At 44.1% G+C, this 26,419-nt stretch overlaps 1 protein-coding gene across 2 annotated transcripts in view; it reads left to right on the top strand.

Annotated features, from left to right (window-relative positions):
• Window positions 1-26,419, top strand: part of ADGB (androglobin) — a 1,448,570-nt gene that overhangs the window by 280,723 nt on the left and 1,141,428 nt on the right. For both annotated transcript variants that reach the window (XM_078649209.1, XM_078649210.1), the window contains exons 7-9: window positions 3,467-3,553; window positions 9,380-9,564; window positions 26,156-26,272. In XM_078649209.1, the coding sequence (XP_078505335.1) occupies window positions 3,467-3,553; window positions 9,380-9,564; window positions 26,156-26,272 (389 nt within the window). The remainder of the gene's footprint in view (window positions 1-3,466; window positions 3,554-9,379; window positions 9,565-26,155; window positions 26,273-26,419) is intronic.

Raw genomic sequence — 26,419 nt, forward strand, 5'->3', positions numbered from 1 at the left:
TGACAAACTTGGCATATTATTCACTTAAACCAAGAAATGAGTGTAATGCGTCCTTATCTTGTGGCTTACTAGCACTCTGCGGATTGCTAATAATATCCTCTTTAGGGAAAATACCATCAGGAGTGATTTTGTGACCTTAATAGTTAATTTCATTAACCAAGAATTTACACTTTTCTTTACTCACAGTCATGCCTTTGTTGTTTAAAGTGTTCAAAACTCTTTCCAAAGTGGAATTATGCTCATCAATGGTTTTAGCAAAGATCAAAATATCGTCTTGGAAAGACTGCACACCATGAAATAAATTCTCAATGAACTTCTGAAAAACACTGGCAGCCGATGCCAGGCCAAAAGGCATCCTCAAAAATCTAAATAAACCAAACGGAGTAATAAACGCCATAAGGTCCTTTGAATTTTCTTCAAGAGTTACCTGATGATAGGCAGATTTTAAATCGATAATTGAAAAAAATCTTGCATTATTGACAGCTGCCAGCATTTCTTGTATTCTGGGCAAAGGATAAGTTTCCACTACAATATTTTTGTTAAGTGATCGAAGATGTACACATAATCTGATATCTTGGTTCTTTTTAAGAGCGATAACATTCGCCGAAACCCACTTAGAGCTGTCAGTAGGCTCTGTGATACCATGGGAGCACAAATCATACAGATGTAATTTAAGTTTATCGCTCACTCCCAAAGGTTCCATCCGAACCTTATGATGTACAGGTAAGGCTCCCTTTTTGAGTTTTATTCTATGTGAAAATCCCTTGACTTCTCCCACAACATTTTTGAAAACTTTCTTATACTTGTGAAGAATGGAAGACAAAGGATTCTCTAAAATAACATTATTAATGGGAATATCTCTCAATTGAATAGGATGGTCAGAACCTGGACATAGATTCACTCCAAGCTTTCCTAAATCATACCACCCAATAATATTTTTCCCATCAATTGCCACACAAATTTTAGTAAATATCATGCGAGTTTCAAACTTCAAAGAATCTTCAAAGAAACCTTACATTTTGATGTCAAAATTGCCAAAGGCCTTAGGATTAATATCTGACACAGTAAGATTGACGTCTTTCCAATTTCCATAAAAGAAAACATCTGATAAAATGGTCACTGGGGAACCAGAATCAGCCATAGCCTCAAAAGCAACATTCCCCACACGAACAGTCCCTAAAGGAGTTTTGAAAGGAATAATGACACTATTGATGTTACCATTAAATGAATCATCATAAATTGTGATAATTAATTTTTGGAAATCATCATCAACATTAGGAACACTACTAACCGTAGGATTAGCACTAACATTTTTCCTAGGAGTTTTACAAAAAGAAGAAAAATGACCAATTTTCCCACACTTAGCGCACTTTTTCCTAAGAGCAGGACATTCAGGAGAATACGCCAAATGTGTTTTAGAACCACACCTGAAACAACTTAAGTCTCTACTTGTTAAATTACCCTTATTGTGCATTTGAACAGCGCAAACAGAGGAATTACAAGAACTTTTAATTTCTTTTAATTTCTTCCGCAGCAATAACCTTGGATGATTCAATTGACCTCTCTATACCCTTAGCTAAATCAATTACTTCAGCTAAAGTAGGATTACGACAAGCTAAAAGTCGTTCCTGTATGTTTTTTTGATGCACAATTAAATACAAATTGATCTCTGATGGAAAGATCAACATAAGCTCCAAATTCACAATTGGCAGCCAAAACTCTTAAAGCTGCCACATAATCTTCCACAGATTCATCAGTGGACTGTTACCTTTTATGAAAGGCATGCCTCTCAAACATCACATTAGGCTCATCTTCAAATTGTTTTTCAAGTCTTGCTACAGCTTCTTTAAACACGTTCCATCCATCACCTCCTCCACTTGGTGGCGCAATGAGTACAAGATTCTTAAATATTTCTGTTGCAGCTGTTCCTAGAGAACTAAAAAGAATTGCTTTTTTCCTTTCCGCTGAAAATTCAGATCCATCAATGGCTACAATATAATTCTCGAATGTCTCAAACCACTTTTTCCATCTCAATTTTGGTTCCCAGGAATCGCCAAGAAAATAGAAGGTTGATTACAAATTTGAGAAGAAGCCATAATAAATACTTAAATAAATAAATAACAATATAAGCAAATACTTAAGTGTGCATATCACTGTAGCAAGTAACCATGAAAACTAATATTATTTCCTTTAAATTGTATGCAAAACACAGTTGAAATGAAGATGTAACATGCACTTCAAAATAAGGAAATGTGCATATCACCGTAGCAAAGAAATTATTTGTGTGCACATTACAGTTGTACTGAATAATATGCTCTAAGAGAATCCAGTGTGCACATCACTGTAGAATGTAGTATAAAAAAAATACAATTTCTTAATAGAAGCACTTTACTAGTGTGCGAATCACTGAATTCGCGAAGATTAATTAATAAAAACGAGCTTGAAATTCAATTCATGAAAATTAACACTGCTGATATATTGCCGTAATGCTCAGTACACAACAACTGAGAGACTCAGAACACTCCCAAAATGGCCACGACGTTGCGTGCAGACACAGACGTGAAGAAATCACGATGCGTTCCAGCATCCACAATGCGTTCCAGCCATTTATGCCCAAACCAAGCCCCTCTTTAAATACAAATTGCTTGAAAACAACTAAACAAATTTATACCAAATCACAAAAGTGTGCTTTCTGAGTAATGCTCTAACTTTTTGCCAAATCTGCTGTAATTCCATGCTGCCATTCTTTGTGCATCGCAGCACAATGTTTCTTATGGAACATAACGTGGGCAATCACACTTTTATCCCCCTTTTTCTTGGCCCCTGTTTAATAAATAATCGCAAAACCTTCCATGAATATTTTTGGTTGAACGTTTTATGCAGATTCAGCAATCTCCCTTAGGAACGCACTGCCAGCAACGCACTGCCAGCGTTACTGAGTGCCAGAATTTTATAGCTTTGATTCAACCTCATGCCTCTTTCTTCCAGAACCATACACATCCTGTCTCTCAACCGCACTCTTTCAGGTGCTTTTCATCCTATCTCCCTATGTCATTATTTTCCTACCTATATCTGCCTCTTTCTTTCTTTTCTGCCTTTCTCTCTCATGCTCTGGGTCAAAGATTGATGATTTAATAAGACCCAGGTCCACAAAAATGTATATTTGTTCCTACCACCTGCACATTGGGTTCTACCTTGCTTTAGGATTGATGCCAGTGTGAGAATCTTTTTGCAGATCAGGTGAGGAAGGTTGTCCCATATTTCCAGGAACTAGGAATCTGGAAATCACAAGCTGACTCTGGCTGTTGAGGAAAGAAAAAGACTATTTTTGTGTGTATGCAGTCCTAACCGCATTTATTTATTATTGATTTACCATTAAATTTGCAGTTTCGATGTAATATTGTTTTCGTTTACCTGCAATGTTCTCTATCATACACCTGATGTGTACTTTTTTTCTTTACATCAGACTGCATTCTTCTGGAAAGAGAGAAAGAGGAAGATTTACAGTTCTGCATTCACTCACTGGCTGGATGCCTGAAGTTCTTCCGCTCCAGTAAGTATCATTGTAACACTGTTAGGAAGTCATAATTTCTTTACTTACATTGGCTGCCCAAACAATTGTGAACTCATCCATAACCACGTTTGTGAGCTCATGAGCCATGCATTGAGGTGATTATTATTGCGTGAAACACCTTAACTGGACATTTTTCTTTTCCTCCAGAGTTTTATACAGCGCAATATTTGACCCAAAGGTATACAAGTGTTTACCAGTTGCGTTACAGGCGGACACATTCATTTTTTTTTGTTAGGCACTGGGAGATTAAGGGTTTTGCCCAGAATCACTAGATGTTGAGCATCCCTGATGAGTCTCTAACCCGGTACCCCAGCTTCGAAGTCGACCTATGTAGCCGTAAGGCCACATCCTCTTCCTAATTTATGGGCTCATTAGGATGGCGGACGGAAGAGCCACCGCGGCCCTGGAGTAGGCGGAAAAAGCCTTTTCCGTGTCCGCCTGCCGCGGATACTCCGTCCGCCATATCAGGATAGGAAAACGTGTCAAATTTCCGTCCGCGACGGAAAAGCACGCTCCGCCGCCGAACTACACACGAGACCGTGGCGGACGGAACACATCCGGAGGCCCCGCCGTACGTACTGACGTCGAAGACCGTCCCCCAAATCAAGATGGCGGAAAATACACATAAAACCGCAGCGGAAAAACAACCTGTCTGAACACGGCGGAATCCCCACTGCGAAGACAGGTGACATAGCAGAGATACCCACCGCAAGCTGACCAACACCATGGACCCAGCGCTACACGCTTTCCCGATGCTCTTCGTGATCCACCACGTCCTAGTCATGGCCCACCATGGACGACGACGCAGGTAAGGCACAAACCATTGGCTGTCTGCAGGGGAATACCAGTAAGGGACGTGACGTAGGGAGGGGGAGTGTCATGTTACCGAAACCACTGATGAGAAGCAAATACAAATACACATTAGTAGTACGCAAGCAGGAATGACAACGACAGACCACGAGACCTGATAGACTACCTTTATTGTACAAAATAGGGGTTAAATCACAGTGTATGCGTGAGCATGGGCAAAGTGGGCACCACAGCAGCTACATCATTGGCAGTCAACGAGAGGGCAGAATGCAGTATCAGAGCATCAACAGGGCATTGTGGAGTACAGAGCAGGTACATCATAGGCAGGCAACGAGAGGGCAGAATGCAGTATCAGAGCATCAACAGGGCATTGTGCAGTACAGAGCAGGTACATCAGAGCAGGTAACGAGAGGGCAGCATGCAGTATCAGAGCATCAACAGGGCATTGTGCAGTACAGAGCAGGTACATCATAGGCAGTAAACGAGAGGGCAGAATGCAGTATCAGAGCATCAACAGGGCATTGTGGAGTACAGAGCAGGTACATCATAGGCAGGCAACGAGAGGGCAGAATGCAGTATCAGAGCATCAACAGGGCATTGTGCAGTACAGAGCAGGTACATCATAGGCAGTAAACGAGAGGGCAGAATGCAGTATCAGAGCATCAACAGGGCATTGTGGAGTACAGAGCAGGTACATCAGAGCAGGTAACGAGAGGGCAGCATGCAGTATCAGAGCATCAACAGGGCATTGTGCAGTACAGAACAGGTCCATCAGAGGCAGCACGTGAGAGGGGCTAAGTGCATCAACAGTCCATTGCACAGAACAGGCCCATCAGAGGCAGCACGTGAGAGGGGCTAAGTGCATCAACAGTCCATTGCACAGAACAGGCCCATCAGAGGCAGCACGTGAGAGGGGCAAAGTGCATCAACAGTCCATTGCACAGAACAGGCCCATCAGAGGCAGCACGTGAGAGGGGCAAAGTGCATCAACAGTCCATTGCACAGAACAGGCCCATCAGAGGCAGCACGTGAGAGGGGCAGTATGCAGTATCAGAGCAACAACAGGGCATTGTGCAGTACAGAGCAGGTACATCAGAGCAGGTAACGAGAGGGCAGCATGCAGTATCAGAGCATCAACAGGGCATTGTGCAGTACAGAGCAGGTACATCATAGGCAGTAAACGAGAGGGCAGAATGCAGTATCAGAGCATCAACAGGGCATTGTGGAGTACAGAGCAGGTACATCATAGGCAGTAAACGAGAGGGCAGAATGCAGTATCAGAGCATCAACAGGGCATTGTGGAGTACAGAGCAGGTACATCATAGTCAGTAAACGAGAGGGCAGAATGCACACCTTCCTGTTTTTCAGGGACCGAAGTAGGGGGAGAAGGTAGAGGTTGAACAAATGAGCGGACAATGAGGAGCCCTGAGGTACTCCACATGTCTTTTCCATTTTTGGTGCAGAGAACTGGGAGAGATGCACCAAATGGGTGCGATCCTCAAGGAATGACTCAATCCAGCTGGACACTGCACCCTTAATGCCAGCAGCCCTGACACTGTCGATCAGGATACCATGATCGACCGTGTCAAATGCCGCAGACAGATCCAACAATACCAAGTCCTGGGGGGAGCCCTTATCAGCTTTCTCTCGAAGTGTGTCCAGTACAGTAAGTATTACTGCCTTGGTTGAATGGACTGGGTGAAACCCTGCTTAGTTGGGATCAAAGTAGTTAGACTGCTCAATGAAGGCACAAAGGCATTTGGCCACATGAGATTCCAATATCTTGGCCAAATAAGGAAGTAGGGAGATAGGCCGGTAATTGGTCAGAATTTTAGGATGCCCACCTGTTTTTTTAGTAGAGGAACAACAGTTGCTTCTTTGAAAGCTCTCGGGACACAGCCCTGTGATAGTGAATCGTTTAGAAGTGCCAAGGCCAGGTCTGGGAAAGATAGTGAAAATTTATTTTTAAATGTGAGGCGGGCAGCTGTCAGTAGGTGAACCCGACTTTACTTTAGACAGGAGATCTAGAAAAGTCTGATTGTCTATTACTGAAAACTGGTCAAGGTAACAAAGGTTTTCCAGCATTGAAGACGATACCTCAAGGGACGGCAGAGAGGGATACTAGCTTTTATTGTTGCAATTTTATCAATGAAAAACGAATTGAGGGAATTGCAAAATGCTTGAGAGGGTGTAGACTTCAATGTAATTCTGTCAGGAACAGATACTTTGTTGACAATAGAAAATATCTGTTTAGACCTATTGGTAGAGCTCAAAATTGTTGAAGGGAAGTAAGTAACCTTGGCAGTGGAGCTTGACTTTTTATACTCTTTAAGTTGGGTTAAATAGCTCTCGTTTTTATAAAGGGAATAGCTAATTCTCTATTTTCTTTCAGATTGGCGAAGTACTAGTTTTTGAATTTTTTTGTCAGGAGAGAACCATCTTTGTGCCTCATGGCGACTTGCTGATCTTAATATTATTATTATAAGTGGGGCATGTTCATTGCTTGCTGCTGTGAGCCATGCTGTGAGGTTTTCCTCATTTGAGTTAATTGACGACTGATTAGTTGGAACTGTGTTTGCTAATGTGGCATAAAGATGGGTTCTGTTGACATTATTTCAATTCCTAGCCAATGATCTTTTGATACTTGGAGGTTTTACCATAGTAATGTTCTTAATAGTGAACTGAATTAAGAAGTGTTCTGACCATATACAAGGAGAGATAGTAGGTGCGGATACTGTAATGTTAGCAGTCCACACCTGAGCCAGTGTGTGTCCCTTGTTGTGTGTGGCTGTAGTTATCTGCTGAGTAAGGTTTAGCCCACTAAGTAGGTCAGTCAATTTTGTGGCATGGGGTCCACCCTGTGTATCGTTGGCCCAATAACTAAAATCATCAATCAGTAAACTTTTTGCATGATTGGTAATAAGATGAGCCAACTGTTCACCCAATGAATATAATAGCAAACAGATCAAGGGGTTGAGGCCGCCGCTCTACTCCACCACCTATTTTCCCTGGTGAGCGGTTTGCCTGCAAGATGTTGTAATTATTAGGGAGAGCTGTTAAGATTTCCGTGGCTGAATGCTGTGACAGGCAAGTTTCCGTTAGAAATAGGATGTCAGGATGGTTTGAATCCTATAAATAAAATATGTCAAGCTGGTGTTTCACCAAGGAGCGAGTGTTAAGGTAAAAGATCGTTATTTTGGAGTCGGTATGTCTGATCTGTTTTTGGGTAATACCAGTAGCATGAGGGGAGATTGTAATTTCAGAAAAAGAGTCCCTTGCTTCCATTATCCCCTCTTTAATTAGTGTGATGTCAATAGGGGGATTAAGAGGGTATTTGCTGGAGTGCAGGAGTTTTAATTCCTGTTGAGAATAAGAAATAATTTGGGCATAATGGCTGGCCCCTGGTCCCATCCAGGCAAGGACGTGCACAGACGGGCTTGCCTTCGGCGCACCCGCTGTGCGCGTCCGCAATGCTCCCGCGCTGTGGCCGGCATAAAATAGCTGAGGTCTGCCTTTCCCTTTCTTTAGGCGGGAGAGTTAGTGCTAAGCTGTCTTAGTTGTCTTTGTAATGTGTTCTTTGAAGGCAATGTCAGTGTAAAGGGTGAAACCATGTGATTTTGTCTATTGCACAGGGGCATATTTTTTTGTGGTCAGTAGATATAGATCTGCATATTATTGTTACTCTTGTTTAAGTAAGAAGAACTTTGTGTATCTGTTTGGAAGAACAAGCTCTTTGTGAATGTCCTAGCAGCTATTTATCTCTGATTACAAATACTTTGTTGTTGCCATTGTTAGGAAATCATTACCAGATAGTTAATGCATTGAGTGGCGTTCTCTTGAAGGTTTTCTTAAAACCCTACCTGAAATGTATACAGGAACTTTACTAGGTGAAAGATTACTTTACCGTCTTCATCAGATATGTTCCTGTTTTAGATGTTGCTAGAACCAATCTTGAGTCTAATATGAATGTTGACATTAGGTTTTTGCCTTTTTTATTCAATTTAATGTTTATTGAATTTTTTAGCCAACCAACAACAATGAAATTCTATCAAGCTTTATCGCCCCTCAATCTGTTATCTTAATCCATATAGTTTCCATCTCTCTCCCTTGTAGTCCTCCAGTTATGTTGTGTAATGTTTTAATTTTACACAGTAAAAACCAAAATGTATTTATATCACAAGAAGAGACAACTTTACTGATAAGCAACAAATCAAACAACTAGGCCACTCCCCATAGTTGTGTCCATCTAATTGAAAACATTCCAAGGGTATACCATGAGTGGCCGGTAACCCACGCCGTCTTTATTGAAAGTTCCAAGTGGGACCCTACCCAAAAGCAGTCAGCAGATCCCACTAATATTTATAGTGCCGTTCCAACTATCTAATAATTACAAACCTTATACCTGGATCACCTCCTGTGCCAACATTCTATCCCACTTTTCTGGACACAGCAAGTACGTTGTCATCCACACCCTTCCTAACAGAACTCCGGCTGCAGATGGGCCATCCTCCTACGTCTCTTCTACATCAGCTTGCTAACATCAGAGAACAGCAGAGATACAAGATTATTGGAACAGTTGTAGGCCCTCCATCTACCTGCCCTTAACATCACCTTCCTCTCCTCATGGCCCCCCTCCATCTCTCCTATCATTTCACTCACCTGCAGTCTGAAGCACCTGGTGATCTTTGATATAGCTGCAGCTAGTTCACTCATATGCTCCAAAGATTTTGGGATTCCACAGTTGGAAATAATTATTAAGAAGACACCCTGGAATAACAGTAGTATATAATGATCAAATGTTACTGGTGTAATTTATCTTTCATCACAAGATTATATACCTCTTCCTACATAAATGCAATAGCCAGACCTCATTGTTTTCCCTTTCGTATTGGTCATTGTTTACTTCACCGCGCTCAGCCTATTGAACAAGCTCAAAGCTTTAGGAACCGTTATGTTACAATTAGTGCTAAATCTCTTGATTGACTCTTGCTTTAGGGAAGGGTATCATGACAAGATTTGGAAACTATTAAAAGAAATTTTGCCTGGGTTTAAGTTTCCTGATGATGAAAAAGTAGAAGCCAGTACTCCTGTGATTGAGCCAACTGTTACAGAAACCAAAGCAGCAGAGGTCAAAAATGAAACTCCGCCAGTCGTTAAGCAAGCAGAAAAGCCCACTAAAGGTAATACTCTTTATCACTTATATTCAGTGTCAGGTTTATGTATGATGCTTGTGCTGTTGAATAGATAGTGCTTGGTGCTTTGGGATCTATATCTATATAAATGAGCAGAAGGGAGTCTGTTGCACCTACAAAGTTGTCCCCTTAGCTTGTTCAAGACGACAGTAAACACCTTGCTAGTCTTTATTTTATTTCTAAGGTACTTTTTCCATGGCTGGCAAGTTGCAATACCATTATTTTAATCTTGCTTTGTGTTGGGTCTTTGAAAAACTAAAAGAACTGCCACTCCAAATGCTGTTCTCATGACCTCACTTTTTTGTGTTAAAACAATGTTATTGAGTTTATAAACACAAAATAAACTGTTGGAAGAAGACAAAGTGGAGTAGGTCCATAATGACTATAGACAGTACATACCATATCAACTCATAAAAGAAATACAGTTCCTCATTTTGAATCACAATTATGTAAATAATACAAACATCAGAGTTTAGACAGAAGGGAGGCAAGGCATTAGGTGCTAAGTATGTGTAATTCTTTTAAAAGGAGCACGACTTAATGTATGCGTAGATTCAGTATTTCTGCGAATAGAACTTTCTGACTACAAATTTACAAGGACACTGGTGCACTACGACTCGGATTCAAGGAGTCGTTGTATTGTCGAAATATTAGTCGACGGTGTTCTGAATGGATTTGCCTGGAGTTTTCTTTAGAACTTATTGTAATGAATTGTTATCTGCACCCATCAAAAACAGAAGCATTCTAACCATGTGGCGTAGTAGAGTTTAGAATAGTCTTCCCAATTGCTGAGAAAGATTGATTTTGCATTGGAGGATAAGCATAAGTTCTAGTAAGACTTTGTCCTCTAATTTTTAATGTTGGATCCAGAGAGGTCAGTAATGCTAAAACGTGAGTCTTTTATTGCATTTATCTGTTTGGTCTATTTGAATAGGTATGAATTTGTGACCAGTAGGTATTCAGGAGAAGCAGTTGAAAAGCATATATCCAAGGACTTACAAAGTTTTTAATATAGTTCCAAAAAGAGGTGCTGTCTCAAAGGCGCAGTCCATGTAGACTTTGGGGGGTCCAGAAGATTCTGTGATGAATCATACATTTGGTTTGTGCTAGTATATAATCTCCAGAGATGGAACAAGGGTATCAATGTACCACTGGCTCACTCCCAAATACATGAAGAGCCAATTCTGAGTCTGGTCCTGATGCACCCTGACTTTCTGGGTCTGCCAGCAGCGTTGCAATGAGCCAAGGCCGTTAGTGAGGTCATGCTTGGCATCTGCAGCATGCTTGTTATGTTTTGTTAAGAGATGTTACTAAAGCGCAAAACATTCACCTCGGTGTATCCTGGTGCTGACAATCCAGAGAAGTAGCAAGAATGAAGAAGACACAACTATGACTGTTAGTCAAATGTCTGCTTAAATATCCACATCTTTAGTGCTTTCATAAAGGAACCAATACAGTGATTGAGCAAATTTGTATTGGGAGAGCATTCCACTCCTCATGCCCAAGCACTGAGAAACAATGCCTCTCCGCCATACTTTTCTTAAATCTGGGCACCACCAACAGGTTTGAAGATGGCGACCGAAGAGTCCTTTTAGAGGAATATCTTAATAATCAGTCTTTCAGGAACCCTGGGCTCATCACCTTAAGAGACTTAAAATTAAGCAGCAGACTTTAAATGTGATTTGCCGTTGAATTGGCAGACCTTGAAAGTTCTTCAGATAAGGAATTATGAAGACCAGTCTGGCCACCACATTCTGTATCACCTGCAGTCTCTTAAGACCACTTTCAGGGAGTCCAAGATAAATACTATTAGCGTAGTATTTTCTGGCACCAATAACAGCTGCTATAATTGTCCTCATAGCATCCATAGTCAAAAACTGTTGGATTTTCCTGATTGTTCTTAGCATGAAGACACATTTAGAGTCCACCACACTACATAGTGTCTTAAAAGAGAGATGTTGACCCACAAAAAACCCCAGACTTTTTACTACTAGTTTATGGACAGGAAGAACACCCATTTCAGAAGGCGGAAAATAGTTAGTACATAAAAATGGATTTTGACCTAACTCCACAATTGTCGTTTTATACATATTTAATTTTAGATGGTTTTGACTCATCCAGCTACTAAGAAATGCATCATGTTCCTGAAATGATCTTGGAAATGCTCCAAAGTATCAAGCTGGAGTAGGATCTCACAGGCATTTGCATAATTGAAAATCCAGCACCCTCTTTTCACAAGTTTCTTAATGGCGCGTTGAATGTAAATGTTAAATAAATGAGGCGACAGGGCGGACCCCTGTGGGACTCCAAACTCATTCTTTAGATCTGTTGCTCTGAAAGGCTTGAGTTGCACTGCCTAAGTCCTATTCTCGAAAAGGAGGTAAGCCAGTTTAGGGCATCCTCTCTAAAGCCTGCCAACCACAGTTGATCCAATAGAATATTGTGGTTGGCTGTATCGGAGGCTGCAGACAGGTCTAATGTATTAGAGCTGGGATAGTCCCAATATCCAGATCCATCCTCAGATCATCTATGACTGCTAGAATTGCAGCTTCAGAGTTGTGTTGTGGTTGAAAACCAGCCTGATGAAGGAATCCAACTTGATGTTGAACAAAATAGTTGTATTCAGAGATGAAGGATCCTTCACTTTTGGCTCCCTCTGGTGCGCTTTGGGCCGTAGTGATTTGCAGGGGCCTCCAGCCAAACTTCCACAGTGGGCTCACCCTCTGTGCCGTCTGTGCCTCATAAATCCACGTCGGGCTCTGCATCAGTTTTGGTGCAGACTTCAGTCCCAGTGCCACAGATACAACACAGATGGGTTGAGGAGGTCTTTTCATGGAGGATGAGATCCAAGAACTCTAGTTTCTAGTAGAAACCTTGTTCCACTTTGGTCTGTTCAAGTTAGGGTGATCCGCTTGGCGGTGACTTCCTTCCTGCCAACCATCAAAGGGAAGCAGGTACAGGGTCTCACAGTCAACATTACCATCATGTGATACTGCAACAAGGAGGGCAGTCTAGGGGCTTGGGTCCTGTGCCAGGAAGCTTTGCATTGCTTGAAGTGGCTGAATCACCAGGGCATTTCTCTGGTCATGAACCACCAGGTGGGATCTCTAAACACTCAAGTCGACAAACTCAGCTGCCAACGCTTAGCTGATCATTTTTGGCAGTTACACCCAGAGGTGGTGCTGGGTGTCTTTCAGCAATGAGGAGAACTCTAGCTTGATCTTTTGGCTACAGCACTGGAGCATTTATTCAACAATCATTGCCACTTTGGGAGGATCTTCTGTCACAACAGCTCGGCAAGGTCTTACATCAGGGCCTGCGCAACCTGTACCTCCATGTGTGGAGATTGAACAGTGACATGTGAATCCTTTTGATCTCACATCTGAAGTTGTTGATTGTATCTTGTCAGCTAGGTGTCCTTCACAAAGTTGGTGTAAGCCGGGCGCAAGAACAAGTTTGTGGCTTTTGCGCCAATCAATATATGGACGCATTACAGGTCAAACTATTGGACGTTGTGTTGTTTGTTATATCTTTGGACCAGAAAGGACTTGCACTGGGCACAGTTAAAGGCTATTTGGCAGCTCTTTCGGCTTTCTACTGTTGAGTGATTACTCTTCTTTGTTCAGATCACCTTTTGTGATGAGGTTGCTTAAAGATCTACAACATATGCGTCCTTCAAAGTCTTTTGTGATGCCAAAGTGGAACTTGAATCTGGTTCTCACTTTTATGATGTGCATCCCCTTTCAGCAAATACACAGCTGCTCACTAAGCTTTTTTACCCTGAAAAATGTCCGTTTATGGTCCATAACGTCAGCTTGTTGCATAAGTGGGCTGCAGGCACTTCCAGTCCAGCTACTGAGTACACCCTTTTCCATAGGCAAACTGGTGCTGCAGACTAGAGCCGCATTCCTGTGGAAAGTAGAAACAACGTTTCATGTCGAGTAGGCTATCACCCTTTCGACTTTCTTTGCTCTGCCCTATCCTCAAAAGAGGAGGAAAGACTCCATTGTTTGGATCCCATGAGACTGCTCACATTTCTACATTGTTCCTACAAGAGACCATCAGGTGGACGATCAGCTCTTATTGGACTTCTCGGGAGGAAAGAAAAGCAAGGCATTGCTGAAAAGGACAGACCTCAATCAGAAGCTGCCACCTGAAGAATTATGGGTTTATTCCACTAAGCAAAGGCAGCTAGTACTCCAGTGGCATGCAGAGTGCCTGTCCTGGATATCCATTAGGCTGCTACATGGGCATCTGAAGAAGAATTCTAGTCGCAGATTTCTTACCTTAGAATATTCCCCAGACTTTGGACAGGACCTGGAAGATTTGTGAGTAGTGCCCCTGTACACCGGTAGGTGGCTTCATTTGGCTTGGTGTTGTCTGTGTCAGAAGTAACGCTTGTGGTACCTATATAGGTTCCATCCTGGCGCCCCGACGCCAGTTCTTTTGTTTCCATGCCAGATAGTGTAGATCCGGTCTGAGCTACCCAACTTTTTGACTGAATTTCTTTGACATTTTGACAAATTTGTGTGAGTTATATCACCCAAGAAACTGGCTGGTTTCAAACCATGTAGGGCCTTTCACCAGCAAATGTTGATGAAAGACACCCACTTGGTGTGTTTGTGGTGTTTGGAACAGAACCACAACTTCAAGACCTATGAGGGCTGCCGCACCAAGTATTAGAAGGCGCTGAGAGAGCGCTCCCTCCATCTCCTCGCTGCCCGACATTGGTTGAGTCCACGACACTCGAGGTCCCGATCGTGGGGAAGGTCCCGGGAATGTTTGCAGAATCATTCCTGAAAGTCATCGCTGCCCTCCAAATTGTCAGGGAAGTTGGGTAAATCCCACAAAAATACAAAATACAAGAAACTAAAGAGGTTTTCAAGCATTGGCCCTCCAGGCCCCGCGAGTGGCGGAAACTGAACCTGATCTGGAGCAGAACCCGCGTGGGTCCAGACCCTCTGCTGTGCTGACATTCTCTGTGCGGCTACCGCAGAGATGGATGGGCTTCGTCTGATGCGATGACCCGCCCATGCTTCCCAGAGCAGAGCAGGTGCCTTCTTTGTTAGATAGTCCTGGAGAGGGAGACGAATGGGCAGGATCTATGGACACTTATGGTTACCAGCTCCACAATGAGAAACAGGACAACTATTATGAGGAAATGGAGACCAGCTGGTTGGACTCTTCACCTGACACTGGTCCAGTCTCTCTACTTACCGTGGCTATGGAGGAGGGAGCCTCGTTCGCGATGTTGGTGTGTAGGGCGAGTGAGGTCTTGGACGTTCGTTGCCCACGGTGGCAGTGAAAACAAATGTCTTGGCAGCCAGACCAACCTTCTCTATTTATGTCACCTGTTTTGGCTAGATTCCTTAAAGGCCTGCAGCATATGCTTCTCCCATGACATTCATCATGCCTCAGTGAAACCTCATCCTTGTTTTCACCTTTCTGATGTGTGCACCATTTGAGTCGCTACATATTTACCCTCTAAGGCTATGGAGCATCAAAACTACCTTTTTTGTGGCCATAACATTGGCCAGGTGGGTCAGCGAAATGCAGCCACTCTAGGTGCACCCTCCTTACACCATCTTCTACTCTGAAAAACTGGCTCTCTGGACTCATGCCTCCATCCTGCCTTGTGACTTCCTTCCATGTGGGCCTTGAGTATCACCTTGCCTACCTGTTTTCCTCCACCTTATCCCACTAAAGAGGAGAAGAAACTCCACCATCTGGACCCAAAAAGAGCGTTGTTCTTCTGTCTTGACTGCGCAAAAGAGTTCCGGGTGGAGGACCAACACTCTGTGTGCTGTGTAGGAGCAAAAAAAAGGGAAGGCTGCACAGAAATGGACCATCTCGAGAAGAGTTGTTTGAGATCTGCTGTGCATTGACCAAGAAGCAATCCCCGGAGGGCTTGCTGACTCACTCCACCAGTGCTAAGGGCCCCCAAAGCCAGTTTCCGTCAGCCAGTCCAGGTTGGAAAGGCTGGCATGCATTGGCTGTCAGAAACCGACATTGTAAACCCGACGGCGGAGCCAAGCCTGGCTCTGCGTCATTGAAGGGGTTTGTTAGATCTGGGGGTCTCTAGTTGGCACAGGTAGGTACTTGTGACAACTAGGGACCCTTTCCTCTAATCAGGATAAGGGGTTTACACTCCTAAAATAACCCCTGCTCACCCCCTTGGTAGCTTGGCACGAGTAGACAGGCTTATCTCAGAGGCAATGTGTAAAGCATTTGTGACCACATACAGTAACCCAGTGACAACACAACAAATGGACACCACACGAGGTTTTATATAAAAAAAATAAGTATACTTTATATAGATTTACCACAAGACCATAAACGACAAAAATACACAATCCTGTTACTTTAAGATGGTAGATTTAGCTTAGTTTAGTTCAGTTCTTAAGATGCAACACTTTGGGTCAATGTACCTTAGGTTGCGTTGCGCTTCCATGACAAGCAATGTCGCAGCAAGAGAAATGCGGCAATGTTCCGGTGCCTTGAAGCCCTTGGGCTACGTTGCGTGGTATAAGATTTCATTCATTCATTCAAAGAAATAAAGATGTGAAGATCTTCCAGATGCGGCACGCTTCTCCGGGTATGCGAGAGGTTCTCGGTTCGATGCGTGGACTGCAGCGGCGACACCCTTTTTCAGCGATGCGATGGCAACAGCTTCGGCTGCGACACTCTTCCCCCACATTTACGTGAAGCTTCCACACGATGCGACAACTACAGTGGCGACATCCTTGCTCAGAAATGCGACGGCAGCAGCTCCGACTGTGGCGCGCTTCTTGGGGAATGCAAGGCACTTTACTCGATGCCGTGCAATGCGACAGTTCCAGCGGCGACAACCTTTTTTTTTTTGTCCTCATTTGCCATATCCTCCATCCATAACTAGTTGCCAACCACCATGCGTGTCGTACCCTGTGAGGCAAACCATACTCCTAAGTCCTCACTTACTCAGACACGAAAATATGAAGAGCGGCAGACAACCTATAAAGCTGGAAGAAAGGGAGGAGAAGGAGCAAACCCATTCTTACTCCAACAAGGTATTTCAACCTGACGGACCCAAATTCGAGTGTAATAGGCATAATCATAGGACCCGGGGAAAGAAAAAAAAAACAAAACAAAAAAAAAACGGAACTCCTATGTCCAATGGACCAAAAGGTCCCAAAAGAAAGATTTCTTTTACTACACGTTCTGGCCAGGTCAACCTTCGAAGTTTCATATAATGATGTTAGCCAACCTGCGTGTGTTGGGGCAGTGGCCTCTACCCAGAATTTGCATATTTGACGTCTTGCCAGCAGGACTACATAAAAGAGGAACATTTTGGCTTGGCCAGTTACCCTATCCTCTAGCCCAAAAATTATTAGTTGGAGGGAGATGGTCAATGTTATATTCAGCATAGATTCCAACGAGGTTTTTACCTCCTCCCAAAAAAGTGTAATAGCGGGACAGTCCTTAAACATATGTATGTCCGATGCTTCCAAAAGGTTGCATTTATTGTACTTCTTTCCTTGTTGGAATTTTGAGAGCCTGAGAGGGGAAAGGTAGGCACGATGGACTGTGAACAGATGGTTGCGTCTCAGCCAAGCTGGTTTGACTGACTTATACAATAGAGTGAAGGATCTTGTCCATAAGTCCTCACATTGCATATCTATTTCATCTCCCCAAAGCTCAACTGGCAGAGTAAATTCACCTTCTACTTCCTCAACTATATTCCAGTACCAGGTAGCTACCTATTTACCACCTTCTAACCTTTCTACCAACTGTTGTTCTAAATTACTGGGCATCCCCATCTGGACTCCCTTCCTAGCCATGGCTCGGCCCCAACTGTCCAGCTGAATATATTTGAATCTGGGTAGGGTTGGGCCCACCTTATTCCGTAGCCCTTCCCACTCTAGTAGCTTCCCTTCAACCAATATTTCCCCCCATCTAGAGATCCCTGCCTCTTTTTAGGGAGTTGCAAGACTGTCCTGCAAGCATAGTGGCTGCCCCGGGGAGTCCCACAATGGGGCGAAGTTAGGAAAGTAAGAAAGCCTTATCTTCTTCCTTATCTGCATCCAAGAGATTGCAGCCGACTTTAAAGTCTTTAATCTAACTTTTTTAAAGAATTTCTGGTCCCAATATTTAAATAGAAATCCATCAGGAGAGAGTTCTGCCCCTAGTAACATGGCCTTATACATTACTCCCATGGATGAACCCGAGGGGGTTTTCAGTAGCATCCTGGAGTTTGTCAACTGAAATGCCCATGCATAAAATAACAAATTTGGCAGCGCAAGCCCTCCCTTCTCCTTCCTCCTCCTCAGCTTCTTCCAGGCCAACCTAGATACCTTGTAGTTCCAGACAAAAGAATTAATCTCCCGCTGGAATTTATCCAGCCTTTTAGGGTCAAATGTTAAGGGTATGGTACTAAAAATAAACGTATACTTTGGCAAAATAGACATCTTGACCAGATTAGTTCTTCCAAGTAAAGACAGTGGAAGAAAGGCCCAGGATCTTAAAAGCTTCCGACACTCCTTAGAAACTCGCTCTAAATTAGTCTGGACAATATTCCTGATGTCTTGGGTAATCCGTATTCCCAAGTATCTCATAGAAGAGGTCGTAATTAATTGAGAATTAGGGCTATTCCACAACATGATTTCCGTTTTAGTGGCATTGATTTCGTAACCCGAAATCAACCCGAATTCCTCCGCCCTCTTAACTACTATAGGGAATGATCTATCCGGGTCCGACGTATAAATAAGAATGTCGTCTGCAAAAAGGGCCACCCGTTTCTCCCACCCCCTAAAGACAAATGAGGGAATATCTTGATCTTCTCTTAGAATTTGTGCAAACACCTCTATATACATATTAAACAAGAGGGGGAGAGCAGGCCGCCCTGCCTGGTACCTATAGTAATTGTAAAGGGGTCAGTCAAGGTCCCATTTACCAACAGTCTGGCCCTTGGATTCCTGTGAAGGAGATCGACCACTCGACAAAAGAGCTCTCCCAACCCAAATTTCTTCATTACCGCAGCCAGATAGGGCCAATTGACCCTATCAAAGGCCTTGGTGGCGTCCAGGGTGAATGTAGCCAGTGGGAGCCCGAAGGTGGTGGCAATGTCTATTGCTCCCACCAAGTCATGGGTGTGGTCTGCCAGCTGGCGTCCTTTTATAAACCCTTTCTGATCCCGGGGAATGATCGAACCGATTTCGCCGCCTGTTCTAGATGCTATGATAGACGTAAAGATCTTATAATCGTTATTTAGGAGCAAAATCGGACGATAAGAGCTGTATTCCGTCGGATCTTTACCATGACTCGGGGGGAAACTCACCTCTCAATAAGATGCTATTAAAGAGGGCCGTCATTGCTGGACTTATGACTGAGCTTAGGACCCGATACAGTTCTCCAGGAAAAGCCATCTGGGCCCGCCGCTTTACCTTGCTTTATATGATCAATTGCCTCCCCCACCTCCTCTTCTGATATTTCTTTCTCCAAATGCCCCCTCTGTACTGTTGATAGAGTTGGTAAGGGAACCTTATCTAACCACTCCTCCCTGGCCTCTGGGTCATTGCTGATTTCCTCCTTATAAATAGTTTGAAAACATTCGTGGAAAGCCTCCCCTATCTCCTTGTTCGAGGTTCTAAAAGCTATATCTCTTTCTAGTTTGATTTCTCTGATGTGTTTCTTAGCTTGATCAGATTTTATTTTCCAGGCCAAGATCTTTCCTGCAGCTTCCCCAAATTCGAAGTTTGAGATCTTACTCGCTTCCCATCTTTTGGCCACCCTTTCCTGTAGTATTTTCTCCAGCTGATTTCTCAGCTCAACCTGTTTTCCTAGATCTTCTGCTGAGGCCATGGCAGGGCCAGACTTTTGCTCTAAGAGTAGGAGCTCTTGCTCAAGGTTCTTGATTGACTCCCTGTAAACCCTCCGTCTGTGAGTGGCTCTATTTGCTATACACCCCCTTAAGTATGCTTTCAGGGTATCCCATATTAGTGCTATGGATGCGGATCCCTCATTTACCTCCAAAAAGACTTCACCTGCTCTAACTGGAACCATTTCTCTTCCTCCTCTAGTGAAATAGTGCGGTCGAATGACCAAGAGGGAATTCCTATCTGTTTATCTTTTTTTAAACTAAACATGATAGCTGAATGGTCAGACAGGTGTGGGGGAAGATAATCCAGCTCCCTCAACGAGTCCTTCAAGGAGTAACTAAAAAAAGCATAGTCAATCCTTGACTTATGCTTATATTTAAGGTTTTGATAGGAGACCCCCAGCCTATTTCCAGACCTTTCCCTCCAAACATCCGCGCGCCCCAGCAACGCCATTATAGCCACCAGGGCTTGTCTTGATTTAGATAGCGTATGGGCTCTTGATTTAGGCGACTTATCCAATTTGGGATTGAGGACTATATTAAAGTCCCCAACCCATATAATGGGGTCCTGAGAATCAATGAGATGGTTCTGGATTGTTTTTAGATAAGATGGATCATCTTGGTGGGGTCCATAGTATCCCACGATAATATAAGTTATCCCCTCTACTAGGGTTTTAACTATGAGCCATCTCCCACTATGATCCACTTTGTAGTCAAGAATTTGAGCCTTAGTTTGTTTTTTGAAAATCATCAGGTTCCCTCTTATATTTCATTTTTGTCAGTCCAGATAACCTTGTCGACCCACCTCTGATTCTTTAGCATGTCATGAACCTCTGCTTTAAGTAGATGAGACTCCTGAATGACGATGACCTGCGCGGGAGAGTCTCTCAGGTATTGTAATATCCTATTCCTTCTACTCCGTACACGCAGGCCATTGACATTCCAGGATAAAAACGTTAAGGAGGTCATCCTAGTTTCCCTTTCTCGACCCCCCCCCCCAGTCTCCCAGCTTGGAAACCCCAAATTTCAAAAGACACCCGCTGCCCAAGGACCTTCTGGTAGTACGGACTAAAGCAACCCATCGCTAAGTTACCAGTTACGAGGACAGACTCCTGAGGAATTTTATCATTTTTACCTCCCCCCTGTACCCCCCTCCCCCTGGAAAACCCTCCCTCACTCTCAATGGCCCTATGAACGGCCATCTTTGCGTCTTCTCTCTACCCCTTCCATCCCACCCCTCTTTATGTAGTGTTTCCCTAAGTGCCAATTAACAACTTCAATCAACAGTAACAAACTTGCCCTATAGAACCCCCAGAAGTGAACACTTCTTGTGCCCTTACCTAGAAACTCCAGTGCTATTAGTTATTTATGTATATATATAGTTTATATATATATATATTTTTTTCCCTTTTTCAACTTTTTTATTCTTCTCTATTCTTTCTCTTTAGGTTCTCTTTAGATTTAATAAATTACATAATTGTTCACAGAGACAGAAAAGGAGTTGCTAGATACTATCCTGAGCGGGGGTCGATGTAGCTAACCAACTTCCAGCTTCCCAAGTAGCTCAGCTGCCTCGAGGGGTGAACGGATATTGTACATTTTATTATTGTACATTACCCTCAAAAAGGCAGGGAACCTCATCTGGACCGTGGCCTCAGCCGCCCTAAACTTGTCCATTCTCTGCCCCAGCACCCATTGACGATCTAAAGTGGATTTTGAAATATCTGATCTGACTTCAAAAGAAAAGTCTGGTGCCTTAAGTGATTTAAACTTCAATGCCAAATTCAAAATATACGTGAGAAAGTTCACGAGTATCTTCCTTGGTTTGATTCTGCCTGGGTTGAGGCGAAAGAGGTCTCTATGTACCCTCTGAATGTCGTTAACCAATAGCTCGGTTGCCTCGTCTAAGTTTAGGGAATCCTTCAATAACATGGCCACAAAGTTTCTGATGTCTCCACCCTCTTTACCCTCTGGGACTTTCAGAAGCCGAAGATTGTTCCTCCTTGAATAATTCTCCAAAGATTCAACCCACTCTTTCAAAACATCCCCTTCCTTGCGTAACATTTGAATCTTGGTCTCCGCTACCTCCAAGTTTGCTTTTAACTCCCCCACCGATCCCTCCAACTCCTCCGTTCTCTTGAACAGTCCATCTACCTTCTTCTCGAGGGTTTCACACGCAGATCTGATATCGTTCTGATTTGCTTTTGAAACTGCAAAATCACTCCTTATTTCTTCCCTCATAGCTGTTAAGAGAGCTTCAAGTGAACCACTGGCCCCTTGCTCATCCCCAGGCTCTCCTGGCACCCCCTTGCTGACCTTAGGCCCACCGATGTCTGCTGTAACCGTGAGACTGGTAGCCTCCATATCCTGGGCAGAGTTAGGCACACTTGCAAGAGGGAGGTAAAGTACAGGGGAGGACATGGAAGGGGGCAAGATAGAATCCAAATGTACTGGATAAGCTATAGGTACTGTAGGTACTATATTTACCCTATTTGCGTCCACCAGACCCCCAGGGGGAGTTGGGATTATTTCCAAAACTTGCGGCAGCACTTTAAAGTAAGAGCGGAGGGACGGGGTGATACAAGCTGCCCTGCCTTGTAGAAGCTTGCCTTTGCCCCTTTTCTTTTTCTTAGACACTTTGGACCAGGCTTCAACCCCTAAATCACCCACCACTGGGTCAGGCTCTGTCTCAACTTCAATGCCACCCTCTAAATTTAACTCCTGGGCTGACTCACTTTTCCCCAGTTCTCCACTAGAGCTCCTGGGTTGGGCGTCGCCTTTCGTGCCCTTTCCCCGCCCGTTGGCCTTGCCTTTTGGTGCCACCCTTCTCCAAGTGTCTTGAGTCAATTTGGGGGTCGTACCCTTCCCCTGCACCTCAGCCTTCCCCTTTTCCTTTCTCTCCCTTCCACCTTCCACGGCTACCACAGGAATGACCACTGGAGCTCCTTCCCCTTCACACCACACAGTTACAGCTTGCCCACCTTTGGAAGTCAAACAGGGGTCCAGACCCTTTTTCCCCTCTGCTCCTTCTGTGCTCGTCTGTACTCCAAGGAGCCCGCAAGCAACCGCCCTGCGGCCTCGCCGCAGCTCCACCGCTGCTAACTTCCACCTAGGGAGAAAGGCAGGGGGGCAGAGCCTCGGGCCGCAACCGGCTCCACACACATCGGCTTCTCGGCGTCCTTTCAGCTGCCGAAATCGGGATTATGGAGACGCCAGCTCCAGAACCATAAAGTCCCTGCACACCAGCAGTGTCCTGGGGCACTCAGATCACTTCCATCCATCGTTCCATCCGTCGTTCCCGCTAATTACCGGCACAGAACGTACGGGGTGGATGCGGGTAAGAGAGATGTGCGGACCGCACTAGCCAGCGGCCGCCATGTTTTCCCCAATGATCGTACGGGGTGAATTGCTATGGCTTTTGTGCAGCGGGGACAACCTTGTTTAGAAGTGCGACGGCAGAAAGAGCGACGGCGACACGCTTTTTTCTCGTTGCGAGACCCTTCTATTGATGAGGTGCAATACGACAGCTCCAGCAGCGACACCCTTGTTCAGAAGTGCGATGGCAGGCAGCAGTGACGGCGACACGCTTCCTCCTTGTTGCGGCATTCTTCTCTCGATGCGGTGCAGTGTGACAACTCCAGCGCCGGCATTCACGATGCGGCGGCAGCAGCAACGATGGCGACACGCTTCTTCTCGATGAATCACGCTTCCAGCTCCTTGCGACACGCAGTACCTCAGAAGGCCCAAAACAGCAACAGGCACTTCCAAAAGAACTCTGGGGAGCTGGGGGGTGAAGTCTGTTGTCCCTGAGACTTCAGCAGGAGGCAAGCTGTTTTCCAAGCCCTTGGAGATCCTTCACAAGTTGAAAGTAAAGTACACAAAGTTCCTTTCTCCTTCCTTTGGCAGTAAGGCAACAACTGCAGGCCAGTCCCCCAAGCAGCACTTCAGCTTGGGAATGGTCTCGCTTCAGTTTCTTCAGGTTCCTCTCCTCAGTAAAGGTTTCTTCTTGTAGTCCAAAGTGATCTAATTTCATGGGATCAGGGTCCCAATGTTTATTCCGCAAAATCCTTTGTTCTCTGAGGGGAGAGGGGCCTTTGCCCAGTCCAAACCAGTTCTGAAGCACTCTGTTTACCAGACTTCTCCTTTCCTTTCACAGTGCAGGGCAGAAACATCAGACGTCCCACAGGAGGTGGAGCCAGCATTGTGGAAGGCAGGTACCATCCTGGAGCACTTTGTTTACAGGACTCCTTCTCTACTTTCAGTGTGCAGGGCAGAGACATTAGCCGCTCCCCAGTAGGTGGAGCCAGCATTGTGGAAGGCAGGCCCAGCCCTATTCAACGTTCAGGTGCAACCCCTCCCTCCCATCTAGATGCAGATCTCTCTATTCACCACTGGGCTGACTAATCCTGTCTCTTGGAATCCCCCAGCCCCGTCACTCACAAAACCATACAAAGGAATACACAACCTAGCAGAGGCAGGCTTGAAAGGTTAGGCAAGCAAATTCCTACTTTCTAAAAGTGGTATTTGCAAACACAGAATGTTAAGACCAACTTCATTAAAAGATGTATTTTATCATTCTGAGTTCAGGCATGCTAAACTCGAATTTCTACTACCATGTTCTCTGAGTCAGTTAGGATTATAAACTGTAACAATTCTAACAGCCCATTATGGCCTATGGAGAACAGATAGCCTTGCAATAGTGGAAAACGAAAATGGCTGTAATTCACTATTAGGACACGCCACACACATCAGGGCTTGTCCTACCTTATACTTACAATGCACCCTGCCCTTGGGCCTACCATATTGGTGACTGATATGAAGAAAAGGGAAGGTTTATGGACTGGCAAGTGGGTGCACTTGCCCAGTCATCATGACAGTACCAGACTGCTCGCAGGCTTTTCAATGGCAGACCTTAGACACATTTTACATGGCTGCTTCTGTGGGTGGCACAACCAGTGCTCCAGGCCCACCAGCAACATTTGGATTTACACGCCTTGGGCACACTCAGTGCACTGTACTAGGGTCTGACAAGTAAACCAAATAACCAAACATGGAACCACTGATTAATACATCAATTTGCAATAGGGAGCACTTGCACTGTGGCACTGGGCAGCAGTGGCACAGTGCCGAAAGCATCTAACAGCAGCAAAAATACATGAGGCAACAGCAAAAATGGAAGGGAGACCCACACCAATGGTGCCAGGTCTAACAGGGTTACTATTCTGCTCCTGTTCCAATGGGCTTGCAGAGACCATCTGAAGAGAAGCATAATCCCCTTGCGGTTTTTATCTCCGACCGCTGTAATCAAAGTATGGTGGTCAGGATGTCAGGCCCCAATGTGCCTTATACTTGTAAGTGCCTATCTTAAGATTTGCCTTTTTAACATGTGCTCCTTTAAGGCAAACAATTACAGCCTGCATTGTGGAAAGCCTGTCAAGTCAGTGGTAACCGGGATACTTTGTCTTCTTCCCATATGGAAACAGTGCATGCAGATGTACGTGTGGAGTATGGTTGAGATGAAGGTCCATAGGTATGGTTGGTAGCATTCATTGAACTCCACATGTAAGGTGACCTACAAAATAGTGGGAAGCATTGTGCGAATCTGTGCGAATCTGTCCAGTGTTCATGCTGGGCCTAGGAGCCCTTACATTTTACGTTCATTGTCCTTCCTCGTATAAATAGTTTTTAGTCGTTTCTGATCCAGTGGGAAATTGATACTGGTTTCTTTATGGATTTATTGACAATAATGTTTCCCTTAAGAGGTCAATTTCCACACACCCTAGATCCTGAAGATTCGGCCACCAATATCAGTCCAATAAAATGGGTTTGCGTTCAGGACTGCAGAATTAATTTGTAGAGCATTGACCCATAACTAAAACATAATGGGATTCCAAGTGGGACATTGTCATCATCGATGAATGCCCAGGTCTTAATTCCATTTAAGCCAACTCAAACAAGAAAAACTCATTACAGTCAGACTCTCTCTCTATAGCTCATCATACTTTATTGAAGAATTGATGTGAAAAAGCTAAAGGGACTTATTATGAGTTTGGCTGCAGGGAAGCGGGACCGCCCTGCTCCCGCAACGCCAAACCCATGTTTAATCACCTGCCAGATTAGTCGTTTTCTCCAGTCTGGCGGGCTATTTTATGGCGTTCCCACGACGACAATGGGAACGTCAAAATCAGTACCTGCACAGCATGGACTGCTGCAGTACATGCAGTGCAGGTACTGATGTGCATGGACATGTTGTGCTCACCTGTGTGCATCCTCATGGTGTGATGCACCAGGGGGCCCTTTTCCCCACCTCCACACTTTTCATGTCAGTTACACCACCATGAAAAGTGAATGAAAAGGCGCACAAGCTTTTTTAACACAGCCTTTTAGTAACTCAGGGCATACTTCAGATAGGTGTCAATATTCCTTGTTATTCGCGAGATCCTACATTTGGGTATAGCAGGATAGTGTAACTTGCTCTTCACTTTTCCAGGTATGTAGCTGACTGAGGGCCATATGTATCAACACATTTCTCCATAAACACAGAATGGGCAAAACCCTTTGATACATCTGGCCCTTAATCTTTACATGTGTGCCATGACCGCTTTTTTCGTTTTGCTCCATGAGCAATGAGGGTTATAGATCTTGAAGTGATGATTGTCTGTGAAATAAATGCATTCTTTGGTGTTTTGTATTTGTTGAATATGTTCTGTTTACTTTTTCTGACAGATAAATCAGAAATAAAAGATGGTGGCAAGAAGAAAGGTGAAAACAGGGCCCGCTCTGGTTCTCATTCTGGACGACCTTCTATAGACTACTTTGGTTCTCAGACTCTCCTTCCAGAATGTAGGTACATTAAATAATTGGAGCACATAGATATATATTTCGGAACGACATATTTCACTTTGATTGATATGTTACTAATATATGCTTATCCATTCAGTAATGTAATGAAAGTGTTCTAATGCAATTAGCATATATGTATGCAAAGTG

The sequence above is a fragment of the Lissotriton helveticus genome, chromosome 6 (genome assembly GCF_964261635.1).
Source record: "Lissotriton helveticus chromosome 6, aLisHel1.1, whole genome shotgun sequence".
Taxonomy (NCBI): domain Eukaryota; kingdom Metazoa; phylum Chordata; class Amphibia; order Caudata; family Salamandridae; genus Lissotriton; species Lissotriton helveticus.